This window comes from Mesoplodon bidens, assembly GCF_964165515.1.
Source record: "Mesoplodon bidens genome assembly, chromosome: 11".
NCBI lineage: Eukaryota > Metazoa > Chordata > Mammalia > Artiodactyla > Ziphiidae > Mesoplodon > Mesoplodon bidens.
Genome location: NC_138167.1, coordinates 61,823,363 through 61,836,673, shown reverse-complemented (window position 1 = coordinate 61,836,673; position 13,311 = coordinate 61,823,363). Strand labels below are relative to the sequence as shown.

Below are 13,311 nucleotides of genomic sequence, written 5' to 3'. Positions count from 1 at the left end.
GCTCGCCCCCAGGACCGCCCGCCCTGTTGCAGCTTCTCTCGGGCTATGCCTCCGCTCTGGGTCCTGCTGGCCCTCGGCTGCCTGCGACTTGGTTCAGGTAAACGGCGGATGAGAGGAGGGGGCTGTACCCGGGGAGGGCGGGCAGCTGTGTCCCGGGGCGTGTCCTGCACCCTGATCCTCCTGAAGGGTCCCCAGAGGAGTCTGGTTGGGAAGTGGCATCAGGAATGGGAACTTATTCCCTCCAGGAATGGGCACAGATGCCTGCTCTGTGCCAGGCCCTGTGCAGGCTCTGGGGACCCAGATATTAATAATAATAGCCAATGTTGGTTAATAAGCTGCTTCTGATGGGTATTCGAGGGCTCTGTGCTTGGTGCTACAAGAGACACACAGGGGACTGTGGGAGAGCAGAGAAGGGACGGGACTAGGCTCATGGTGATGCTTGGACTCAGGACACGGAGCGATATTTCATGTGAAGGGGCAGCATGGGCAAGTTCAGGGAGGAGGGGGGTGGCATTGTCTATCCTGGGAAACTCCCACCCATTGTCCATCGGTGTGACCGGAGCATGAGGTCAGGGGGTGTGCATGGAGGGGAGGCTGGAGACCCACGAGGCAAGGCCCAGAGCTTCAGGACCTCACTGCCCCTCCAGAGAGGCTGGACCGTGTTGGAGGGCAGTGGGGAGCCAGGAAGGGGCCCAGCAGGAGAGGGACGCAGTCAGATTTGCACGATAGAGCGCAGATAGAGCGCAGAGGATCGGGGAGGGCTGTTTCCTAGGGTCCAGGTGAAGAGGGTGGACTCAGACCGGTCTGACGGGGTGGAGAGATGCATAGGAGGGGCAATGGGGTTCTTGGTGACTGAATGTCTGTTGGGGGGAGCGAGAGAGAAGTAGTTCAGCTGGATTTCCTGGTTCTGGTCAGGATGGCTGGGTGGGGATGGGGATGCTGCCCGTGGCTGAGACAAGTTCCTGAGATGGTCCACAGGGAGAGTGAAACCCAGTGCCTGGCTCACCGCAGATGTTCAGTAACTGCAGAGGGGTGTGTGTGTGTGTGTGTGTGTGTGTGTGTGCGTGCGTGTGCACGTGCTCAGAGCGTGCCCGTCGGTGTGGACAGTTCTGCTGGGGGTCAGCTCCTGGCCTCATTGCTCCTCCAGGTGTGAACCTCCAGCCCCAGCTGGCTAGTGTGACCTTTGCCACCAGCAACCCCACACTCACCACCGTGGCCTTGGAAAAGCCTCTCTGCATGTTTGACAGCCCAGCGGCCCTCCATGGTACCTACGAGGTGTACCTCTATGTCCTGGTCGACTCGGGTAAGGGTCCTGCTTCCTCTGGGCTGCTCTGAAAGGGTCTTTGACCTGTCTGCAGGCAGGAGGGAAGGAGACAGGTAGAGGGGTGCTCCATCCCTGCAATTAAACCACCCACGCACCTCGCTGACATGCACTGGTGCCCGCTCTGTGCCAGCCCTGGGCTGGATAATTGCGGTCACAGACGTGCATCTGCCCTGGAGGGACATCCAGTCTAGTGGGGGAAATAATAACAGCATCAATCACTGTGTACTTACATTGTGCTTCGTGCTTCGCACACCTTTGAGCTAATAGTTAAAACCTGCCTGCAAGGTAACTGTTAGGATGCTCATCACAGGGGCAAATAATCGGGGCTCAGAGAGGCTGAGCAACTCATGGGAGCTTCCGGAGCTGGAGAGCAGATCAGATTCTCTGGTCCCCAAGCTCAAGTCCTGCCCAAGGCTTCCCGCGGTAGTTCAAGATCGGTGTTTGGGACGGAAGCCACGCATTCGGACTTGCTGGCTCTGGGCCAGCCCCGACCTGTTCATTGGCAGCAACCCTGGGATCTGAGAGTGGGGACCCGATGACAACCTCTTACGTTTCCAGTCAGCAGCCATTTACAGCAGCTCCTCTGGGGTCATCATTTTATACTACAGCAAACAAGTATTGACTGCCTACCTGTTCCCAATCCCAATCTGCAGGCCCTGCGAGGTATTTCCCTCCCATTTCACAGAGGGTCCAGAGAGGTAAGGTGAGTGGTCCAAGATCACCCAGCAAGTAAGGAAGAGACCCCAGGGCCCAGTACAGCGCTGGCGCAGAGAGGATGCTTAGGGACGCTTGTTGAATGACTGAGTGAGTGACTAAGCTAGGGTGGCCAGGAACCTCACTCCCGGCACTGCCTCTACAGCCAGCTCCAGGAACGCCTCTGTGCAGGACAGCACCAAGGCCCCACTCAGCTCGACGTTCCAGCAGACAGAGGGAGGGAGGACAGGCCCCTACAAGGCGGCGGCCTTTGACCTGACCCCCTGCAGCGACCTGCCCAGCTTGGATGCTGTCAGGGATGTGTCCCGGGCCTCGGAGATCCTGAATGCATACCTGGTCAGGGTGGGCACCAATGGGACCTGCCTGTCTGACCCCAACTTCTGGGGCCTCTGCAACCCACCCCTGTCAGCAGCCACGGAATACAGGTGGGTGTGAACGGCTGCGGGAGAGGGGCAGGTGTGCCCCAGCCCTGACATGGGGCGACCTAGAGCCGGTGAAGTGTGAGAAGCCACATTTCTCCGGAGCTTACCACATGCCAGGACCGTCCCGGTTGCCCTAAAGGATTCCTGGCTTCCTGGGCTCGTGACCGTGCACAAGGCCCTGCGCTCAGAAGGACCCCCTCTTGGCTTAATGCTCTGCCACTGCCATCTTGAAATTCTTAACTTTTAAACTAGAGGCCGCATTTTCCTTTTTACACTGGGCCCTACAAGTTATGCACCTGGTCCTGGCCCATCACCCATGTGGCAGTTCGTTTGACAGGGAAGGAGCTGTGGTCCAGAGAGGGAAGGGGGTCACCTCGAGAAAAGCTGGGGCTCAGCGCAAAGACTTCTCCCGCCTCCCTGCAGCACACCCTTTCATGGCCCACCCATGAAAGGGTGCGCTGCAGGGAGCGCACAGCGACTCATTTTCACGCGTATTTCCTGAGCATCTTCTCTGTGCCAAGCTGGGGGCTCAGCCCTGACCCAGGGCCAGGCGTCTTACCCAGTGCCCAGCCTTGATTACACTCACCCCTGTTACCATGGAGACACCTAGGTTGGGGTCTCTGTACCCTCTAGGCCACATCTGGGGCCCAGGCCATCCCTTACCTCCATCCTCTCACAGGGCTCAGCCCTCCTCTGGCCTCGGCCACTGGGCAGGACCTGAGTCCTGGCTGTCTTCTCCCCCACCCTCAACCCTTACCTCTGACCTTGTTCTTAACGTGGGAAAACCTCTCCCTCCTACTTGAGCCCACCCTACCTAGGGGACATAGGGCACACCTCCCAGCCTCTGGAATTCTCATCTTCAAACCTAGAGAAGCAGGGATTAAGCAAAACACTGGATGCTACAAAGATTTTAAGGGTCTTCATTTTTTTTTTAAGTGTCAAACTAGAGGCTGTTGATTTATTTGATCTCAGAACATCCATCATTCTTAACTGAGGGTGAAGAAGACCTAAAGTAGGCCATGCGTATTCTGTACTGTGTCACCTGATCTTCCTTTATGTTTTGTAACACTTGATTGGGATTTTCTGCATATGAATTTATCCTTTATCACAGGGCATCGGGGTCGCACATGGATATTATTCCTTTTTTTTTTTTTTATGTCACTTCTGTGAGACCAAGGACCAGGCTGGGAATAGAGGAAGGCAAAAATGCAAGAAGGACAGACGGGTCAATACTCAGCAAATCTGCTACATGCACAATATATACGGCAGAGAAACAGAGGGGCTCCCAGAGGGAGAGCCTAGGCTCCGACGGTTTCGTGGATGAGGTGGCATCTGTGCTGTGGAAACACGTGGGCAAACGTGCTGCTAATGCAAAGTCCAGCAGCATCCTGTTGCCAGAGCCCCACCCCCACCCCGCACTGGGGCCACCTAGATCTCCATCTCCTAGGAGTCCCACCTCTGCCCCGGTCCCTCCCCCTCCCTGTGGCTGAGGCTCACAGGATGGAGAGAAGTCATCCCTGCTCCATTTCCTTCCAGATTCAAGTACGTCCTGGTCAATATGTCCACAGGCTTGGTACAGGACCAGACCCTGTGGTCGGACCCCATCCGCACCAACCGACGTAAGTGGTGGAAGTGAGCTGGGAGTGGTCCTCAAGGGAACCCAGGGAAGCACACTCGTGCTGTCACTTGGAAAAGTCTCTCCAGATACAGGCAGGTTATTGGGTTATGAGGAAAATGCATCTTAAAATAGTTTAACCCAAGACTTCATCCTCCCTCTCTCCCTCCCTCCCTCCCTCCCTTCCTCAAGGACCAGGTGCCATGACAGAGGAAGGTGGATGATTTGCAGGTGTTTGGGCTGGCTGCCTGGATGGGTGTAACTGAAGGCAGAGTCAGCTGGCATTTCCAGCCCTGATGGTGTATTTGCCTCCAAATGCTTAGCGTTTATCCTGCATTTAGACCCTAACGAGCCCCTTTGTTGAGCCCTCACAAGGACAACATAATTATTCTGTAAGGCGGTTCCAGAGGCATCGTAGCCACAGGGGCATGAGCCCTGGAGGCAGCAGGGGCGCCATTCTCCTATGGTTTTTCTGAAATGGGGGGTCTTGCAGGCCCAGGCATCTGCCGGTCGTCCTGCCCTTTCCCCCTCAAGCCTCCATCTGAGTTCTCAACACAGATCCCAGGTTTATACACACCCAATCATGTCTGCTGAACCTTAGGGGCAACAGAAGAGATTTCCTACGATAATTTTGACGACCTGTGACCCTAACTTTAGAACTCCCTGGGAATTCTCTGGCAGTCCAGACTCCACACTTTCACTTCAGCTGTCCTGGGTTCAATCCCTGGTCGGGGGACTAAGATCCCACAAGCTGCAGGGCACAGCCAAAAAAAACAATTCCCCTGCCACCCATGGTAATCTAATGGGCCAGTTAGGGCTCTGTGAGTTTGCCTGAGGTCACACGGCTAGTGAGGGTGTCGCTGGGTAGGCATACATGTGGCTGGGGGCTCCTTCCTACCCTCTGTCCCTGCTCACCCCTCCAATGGCACGCCCATGCTTTGTGGTCCCACTGAAACAGCACTGCCCTGGGACCGAGAGTCCCAAGTTCAAGCCCAGCATCTGAGCCTCACTGCTGTGTGGGACCTCAGTTCTCCCACCTGAAAAGTGGGAAGAAGAATCCTTGCTCTGCTTCTCCAGCAGGGTTCCTTTGGGTAATCCAGATAAAAGCACCAGGCCCAGCTCTCTTGGGGCAGGGAGACAGACCTACAGGCTTGAGACTGGAGTCTGAGTGTCCTTGAACAGGAACTCAATCTCCCTGAGCTGCAGGGAGCAATCTGCAGAATGGGGGTCTCATGGGATTTACAGGAGACACTGGAAGAAAAGTGGCCAGCTCACAGTAGGACCTATAAATGGTCTGTCCACTTAGTTCCAAAAGGGTGACACTGGCCAGAGCAGAGGGAGGGCACAGTGCTCCTGACTCCGTTAGACTGGGGACCTTTGCTCCACCTTTATTTTGTTTATAATCTGTATCCCATCCGTCTCGGAAGACTTGAGTCAGTTCATAATTTTAAATTATTCAAAAAGACAGTTAAAAGAGGGTGAGAGCAGACACACGCAAGAGAAAGTTGGGGAGTGGGATGCGGTAGCAAGTCAGATAATTACACCTGAAACCCAGGGAGAGGCACTGACCTGGGTCCTTGCTTCATCCCTGAGATTTTAGGCTTCCAGGGCAGGGGGCCCCCTGTGCGTCCCTGGGAGGAGGCTGGGGGGTGCAGCATCTGGAGAGTAACCAGCCTGCATCCCACAGTCGCTCCATACTTGGCGATCGACACGTGGCCGGGCCGGCGGAGTGGGGGCATGATTGTCATCACATCCATCCTGGGCTCCCTGCCCTTCTTCTTGCTCATTGGCTTTGCTGGCGCCATTGTCCTCAGCCTCGTGTGAGTACCCACCAGTTGCGGGGGGTGCGGACAGGGCTTGGAGACACACTCCACCAGGAGGGTCTTCTGAGGTGGGGAGAGCCCGGGAGCAAGAGAGCTGCCTTCCACCCTGGGTGGGGTGGGGTCTAGTGAGAGGGGAGCAGGGTCCTGGTGTGTCCAAGGTCAAGTCTTCAGCTGGGTAGGGGGTTGCTGAACACTGGGGCTTTGTGGGCAGATCCTAGCTCTGATACAGCTGTGCGTCTTGGGCAAGTATCTTATCCTTCTATGCCTCAGTTTCCTCTTCTGGAAAATGGAGATTCTAATCAATATTATCTGCCCCATGGAGTTTCAAGGGTTAAGTGAAATATTCCCTATAGAGTCCTCAGGGCAGTACCCACGTACTAAATGGGTATTAGCTTCTGTTGTCATTATAATTAACTCACTTGCAGTACAGATGGGGAAACTGAGGCCTGAGGGGGGAAGGGTGGCCCAGGGTCATACCCCCAGGTAAAACAGAGCTGGACCAGAGCTCCTGAGTCTCCTGACGCCACTACCAACTCTGATGTGCGTCTATTTAGATCAGGACTGGAGGTGTCCCATGGGGTGTCTGGAGCAGCTAATGGGACTGCCTGGTGGGAAGACAGGAATCCTCTAATCCTGGGAGGATGGAGCAGGAGGTGAATCAAGGCAGCCGCAGGTGCAGGTGCCATGAGAATCCAGAAGAGGGCAGGGCAGATCCTACCTGGAGCATCAGGGTGGGCTTCCTGGAGGAAGGAACAGTAGGAACAAATTTTTATCAGGACTGGGGTGAACTGAAAACTCACATGCAGTGTACATCTCCGCAAGAGAGGCAGGAGACCCAGGCGGCTTTAAAGATGGGGGGCGGGGGGGGTGCCTGTCCCAGCGCGGGTGGAGAGAGTGGATGGAAAAGCTCCTTGGAGTAGGTGAAATTACGTGGAAAGGTAGAGATTAGCCAGGCAGGAAGAGACGGGGGGTGGGTGAAGGATGGAGTAGGGAGCGGTCAGTGAACTTGGAAATCAGATTGCCCTCTGACCTTTAAGTTAAAAATACAGATAATAGATGAGATTAGCCACCAAGAGACTGGTCTGTCTGGCCAGACCTGGGAGCAGTCGGGATGTGGTGATGTCCCTCCCTCCCTTTGGGCAGTACCCTGATCTGGCACCAAGGTCCTGTTATCTGATTTTAGCTGGGCTCTTCCATTCGTCCCTCCTACCGTCCCCACCCCAGCTCCAGCTGCACCCAACTTCCCACTTTTTCCCCAGACACTCCCTAGTCCTTCCTATCAAATGCATGGAATACCTTTCTGTGCCTCCACTCTCCTCCTTTAAGGCCAGATTAACTGCCCCCTCCTCCAGGAAGCCCTCCAGTGGACTCGTCCACTCTGTCTGGTCATTGTGTGCTGTGGTCTGTCTCCCCATACAATCTTAGCTCTTTGGGGACATTTGTCCAGCTCACAGTAAGACCTGTAAATTGTTCACACAACTCCAAAAGGGTGACACTTTTCTTATTCCAGGGCCTGGCACACAGTAAGTGCTCTGGAAAGATTGGTCTATTGAATGAAGGCCTAAGGTGACCTCTGTGAAAGCAATGTCTTAAGTAGAAAGGTCCCTGACCAGCTGAGGGGTTGGGGTTTGCTCTGCACCCCTAACCCCGGCTCTGTTCATCTCCTCCATCAGGGACGTGGGCAGTGCTGACGGAGAAACAGCCCACGACTCCCAGATCACGCAGGAGGCCGTCCCCAAGTCCCTGGGGACCTCGGAGCCCTCGTACACGTCTGTGAACCGGGGGCCGCCCCTGGACAGGGCCGAGGTGTATGCCAGCAAGCTCCAGGACTGAGCCTGGATGCCGCTTCTGGGTGGCCACAGTCTCCCCGAGGGGCTTGCTCAGGGGTCTGCGGGGGGCCATGTTCACACCCTGACCCCAACCAAGGCAAACACAGGGCCTGTTGGTCCAATTGCAGGAAAGCACTTAATAAAATCTTCCCAAGATTTTGAGTTCAATAAAGACTTACAGAATGAATGAGTGAGATGCTGAATGAATGAATGAGTTGTCATTTTGAGGGTTTGCATTGTTTCTCTGGAGGGCGGGGGCAGGGGGCTAATTTTCAGTCAAAGCGAAGGTGGAGAGGGTAAGGAAATCAGGGCTGTTAGAGCACCGGGGTTGTCTGAGTCTCAGGCTCCTCCGAAAGATGGGAAATCAGCACCTCCCCTGAGGGCTTCGCGTGAGCTTTAGGGATTATTAGATGCTGTTTTGGGGTTTGCTGGCTGTGAGGTACCAGAAGCTGATCTGGGCCCAGGGTATGGCTCTGCTGGCAGCTCGTCCTGCCCCCCCACCAACCCTGTAGTCAGCACTTTCTCTTTGGGGCTCAGTTTCCTCATCTGTAAAATGGGCTGATGTAAACAGTTAATTTCAGGGCCATGCACTTCTGGGTCCCTTCATAGCTTTCTCTGAGGACCCCACCACAGGCAGGCAGAAGAGGCTGCAGGACACAGGGGAGGGACACCAAGTCCTCCTGGGGGCAGACGGGGTCTCCCAGTCCTGGGTCTGTGAGTCTCCGCTCAGATAACTCAAGTATGTCTTCTGAGCCAGGTGGCAAGACTGCTTTCCTTTCTGGGATGTGCAAAACAAGTCAGTCCCACTTCCCATCACTGAAAGAAGAGGTTTGTCAGGGGACTTCCCCAGCGGTCCAGTGGTTAAGACTCCGTGCTCCCAGTGCAGGGGGCGCAGGTTTGATCCCTGGCTGGGGGACTACATGCCACATGCCAAGCGGCGTGACCAAAAAAAAAAGAAGAGGTTTGTCAGAGCAGGGTTGGTTAAAGAAAGAACGATACCTGACAGCTGTGAGGAAGAGCCCCAGTAGGCTGATGGGATGCTCTCAGGGTACCAGATCACGGATGCTGAGACATGTCCAGATGCACCAGAGGGGGCCATAGCTGACAAGGCAGGAGGCCTTTGGCCCCTTTGGAATGGCATTCAGGCCCCTTCTGTGCAGCACAGGGGAGAGGAGGATAAACCTTCATCTTTGGGCAGCATGGGGTTGGGGGGTGAGCTTGGATTCGAAGGCAGAAGCCAAGCCTTGGCCAGCTTCCAGTCAGTTCTATCCAGTCTGCAGAATAACCCAAGCTGGTGGGCGGGGGTGGGTGGGAGAGGCTGGGCTTGGCTCATGGATTCTGGGCTGGACTCAAGCTTCACAGAAACTTCTAATTATAAATACCCACAGAAGCAATTTTTCTAGCTCACTTCTCAGATTCTGAAGGATCCTCTCCTTCCATGACTGAGCTGGCAGGGCCTTCAGAGCTGAGCTTTCCACCTCCACACAGATGCTGCTTCACCTTCCCTCCTATCTCAATCATGGTTCATCAATGAGCTGATCACTGTAGACATGCTGTGTGACTTGGGGCAAGGAAGTACCCTCTCTGGGCTCCTCTGACCTCATCTGTGCAAAGAGAGTCAGAATGTTTGTGAAGGTTGCTCCAAAATAGGTGATCTTTTCTGAGATCTAATCAATCACAAGGTGATGTCATTCAGTTAAATCCAACCAAGCCCTGAGCTCCAGGCTTGGGAAAACTTGGAGCCACCCATCCGATCAGAATAGAAATGCACAGAGGAATTGTCAGAGCAGAACCCTGGACAGCATGGTCTGGCCTTTGACACACAGGTCAGTGTAGAAGTGCTGTAAGAATCAGAGGTAGGATTCCCCTCCCCACCCAACCAGGGCTGGCATAGCCAGGAGGGCTTCCTGGAGGAGGAGGTGATTTTCTCAACTTTTCTCAACATATAACCTTTTGAGATTTTTTTTTTCTGGCAGCGTAGTTCCCTTGGGGCCCATCCAAGTTGTTGCAGGTATCGACAGTGCATTCCTTTTTATTGCTGAGTAAGTGTCCCGTGATGTAAATGGACCACAGTTTGTGCATCTGTTCTCCCACTGAAGGACATTTGAGCTGTTTTCAGTTTTTAGCTGTTATGAATACAGCTGCTATGAACATTTATGTGAGGTTTTAACATGAACGTAATTTTAATTTTTCTGGGGTGAACACCTGAGTGCTATTGCTGGGTTGCATGGGAAGTGCATGTTTCCTTTTTTTTTTTTTAATTTATTTTTGGCTGTGTTGGGTCTTTGTTGCTACACGCAGCCTTTCTCTAGTTGCAGTGAGCGGGGGCTACTCTTCGTTGCAGTGCTCGGGCTTCTCACTGTGGTGGCTTCTCTTGTTGCAGAGCTCATGCTCTAGAGTGCAGGCTCAGTAGCTGTGGTGCACGGGCTTAGTTGCTCCACCGCATGTGGGATCGTCCCAGACCAGGGCTCGAACCCGTGGCAGATTCTTAACCACTGCGCCACCAGGGAAGTACAATACTATTTTTTATTTTAGCCATTCTGATAGGTGTGTAGTGGTTGTATGCCTTCACATTCCCACTCACAGTGTGAGAGTTCCAATTCCTCCACATCTTCTGCAACACTTGGTGTGGTCAGGCTTTTAAATGCTGGCCATTCTGGTGGTGTGTAGTAGTTTTGATTTGCATTTCCCCATAATAATGTTGAACACCTTTTCAGGTCCTTATTTGTCGTTCATATATTTTCCTTGATGAAACGTGTTCAAATATTTTGCTCAGTTTTTAAAAACTGGGTTGTTCTTTATTATTGAGTCCTGAGTTCTTAGTATATTTTACATGGGTCCTTAGTCAGATATGTGTTTTGCAAATTGCTCCCAGGCTGTGTTTTGCCCTTTTATTTTCATAGTGGTGTCTGTCCTTGACCCAACTTCCCTTTTCTTTATAGCCTCCCCACGCCCTGACATGTGTGTTTTTTTCTTTATAAATTTTAATAATGGTTATGGTTTTTTAAATTAATTAATTAATTAATTTTTGGCTGCATTAGATCTTCATTGCTGTGTGCGGGCTTTCTCTAGTTGTGGCGAGCGCGAGCTACTTTTCCTTGCAGTGCGTGGGCTGCTCATTGCAGTGGCTTCTCTTGCTGCAGAGCATGGGCCTAGGCATGTGACATGTGTTTATTGCCCATTTCCCTTCTACACCGTCAGCTCCATGAGGGCAGGGGCTATTTTCCTGCTGTGTCCTCAGCTCCTAGGAGGTATTCATGCTGGTCCCCCTAGCCTTATCATGGCTGCTGGGGAGCAGGGGCCTGGATTGGTGAGCCGAGACCTCAGAGTGGCTTGTTGCAAACTTCCAGGCCAGGGGTGAAGAGGCCTGAGCTGGGGCCTGGGTGGGGGGCAGAGGGAACAGCGGAGAAGGAGGGCCAGAGAGACTTCTCCAAGCTTCCCTCCTCCCTTCTCCTGCCAACAAAGCCGTCCTGCTAGCTACACACGCCCCACTGGCTGCCCAGCACTGGCATCACAGTCCTACCTGCCAGCCTGCCCAGACACAGGTACAGCACCAGGAGTTTCTACAGGAAATTGATGTGGGGGGAGGTAGGGGAATTCCCTGGCGGTCCAGTGGTTAGGACTCCGTGCTTTTGCTGCTGACAGCTCCGGTTCCATTCCTGCTCCGGGAACTAAAATCCCACAAGCCACACGGGGCGTAGTGTGTGTTACCTACGTAGGGTGTGGTCCAGAGGTATACGATATGCATACTTCAGGCCTTTACACCCGTGCAGGGCATCTTTGTGTTATGATGTGGGTCTTTCCATGGGAACAGAGCAACAACTTCCTTTCTAGGATGGAAGGATTGTCCGCTCATCCCTGATGTCTTTTCCCTCTCCCGGGGCCCCACCTGTGACTCTGTCCCTTTTCTCATTCTGCCAACACCACGCCCTTTCTGTAGCCAGGCATGTCCTGCAGCGGTTCCAAGCAGTTGCCCACCCTCCAGCTTGGCCTGGTTACTGTAAGTCTTCAGTGCCTGTTTTTCAATCTGTTAAAGGGGAATAATAATACCTACCGCATAGGACGACTGACGGTGCGGTAAGATGCATATGGAGAGTTTAGCACGTGGCACGTGGTAGGTGCTCAATAAACAGTAGTGTAAACACGCACACAAAAGCATGTCCACGAGAGCAACTTCTGCACAGAAGTGAGTGGGGTCTGTCCGGGGAACCGAGCCTTGTGGGTTCACGCATACACATATTCACTCCTGTGTTCAATACACGCTGAATGAGATGTGCTCACACCCGTGGGGTGGAGGCTGGGATGCGGACTCCTACACCCTGCAGCGCCCACACCATGTGACATACATCCGCACCCCAGCACCATGCCAGCTCTGTGTCTACCTGCCCCGCCACTGCCTTATCTGCTCTGAGAGTGTGCAACGAGGCCAGGTGGCAGTGCCTCCCAGTAATTTTCCACAGCTTGAGAGAAGCTGTCTCTCTCTTGGATATGGGGGAGGGGAGGGGAAGGCATTGTTCCCAAGGTGTCCCTTCTGCTGGCTTTGTCCTTGTAAGGCTGCCTGGCTGAGCTTTTGGGTGGAGGGGCTGAGACTTCCAGCCTGCATCTCGCCTGGAGCTGAAATGATTACTCCAGCTCCACCGTCCTGGCACACCCTGCCCGGGGCCCCGCTGTGCCTTGGGTCTGACCTCTGACAGCACTGAGCTCACACGCTTCTGTTTATCAAGGTCCACGCTGGGGCCTGGGGGCCTTGAGGGCAGGGGCTGTCTCCTACAGGTCCAGGTGTAAGCAGATAGGTTAGGGGATCCCCAGAGAAAGAGAACCAGGCATGGCTCTCTTTCTTTTTTTTTTTTTTGCGGTACGCGGGCCTCTCACTGCTGTGGCCTCTCTCGTTGCGGAGCACAGGCTCCGGACGCGCAGGCTTAGCGGCCATGGCTCACGGGCCCAGCCGCTCCGCGGCATGTGGGATCTTCCCGGACCGGGGCACGAACCCGTGTCCCCTGCATCGGCAGGGGGACTCTCAACCACTGCGCCACCAGGGAAGCCCGGCATGGCTTTCTTGACATAAGAGAAGCTATTTTTGGCCTAAGCCATTTTGGGATGTCAGCTTGGCCATAGTGCTTGCCCTTGAACAGGTCTCAGGAATTAATGATATTAAGAGAAATGAGGGAATGCAGGAACAAAGGAAAAGCAGTCAAGAAACAGTAGTCAGTGGTAAAACAGAGTCCCAGTTCCTCCTCAAGAGATACACATCCTAATCCAATAGTCTTTGAGTTCTGCAGGAACTAAGGCCCCCATCCAAGTGGAGGACAGAAAGATGATGTTGACCTTTCTGACTTCAACTAAAGCTTTGACTCTGGCGACCTTTGCCCCAGTTCTATGCAGAATTCTCCTCTGCTCAAGCCCCTTCGTGAACATGCATGCGTCTTTAGTTTATTATTTCTTTTTGGCCGCGCCACGTGGCTTGTGGGATCTTAGTTCCCAACCTGGGCCCCTTGCATTGGGAGCGCAGAATCTTAGCCACTAGACCACCAGGGAAGTCCCTTCGCATTCTTTTTGGCTTAGTTGTGTCTTTTGGCTCCACACT

General features: G+C 53.8%; 1 protein-coding gene across 2 annotated transcripts; it reads left to right on the top strand.

Moving 5' to 3' along the window:
* Positions 1 to 29: 29 nt before the first annotated feature.
* Positions 30 to 7,731, top strand: UPK3A (uroplakin 3A; the record flags this gene model as incomplete). Of its 2 annotated transcripts, XM_081249155.1 has the most annotated exons (6): positions 30 to 97; positions 1,148 to 1,303; positions 2,184 to 2,463; positions 3,997 to 4,079; positions 5,763 to 5,895; positions 7,572 to 7,731. In XM_081249155.1, exons 1-6 carry the CDS (start codon positions 46 to 48, stop codon positions 7,729 to 7,731), a joined length of 864 nt encoding a protein of 287 aa, XP_081105281.1. In that variant the 5' UTR covers positions 30 to 45. The 2 variants fall into 2 exon arrangements, with proteins under 2 accessions (XP_081105281.1, XP_081105282.1); XM_081249156.1 differs by lacking the exons at positions 2,184 to 2,463; positions 3,997 to 4,079.
* Positions 7,732 to 13,311: the final 5,580 nt, after the last annotated feature.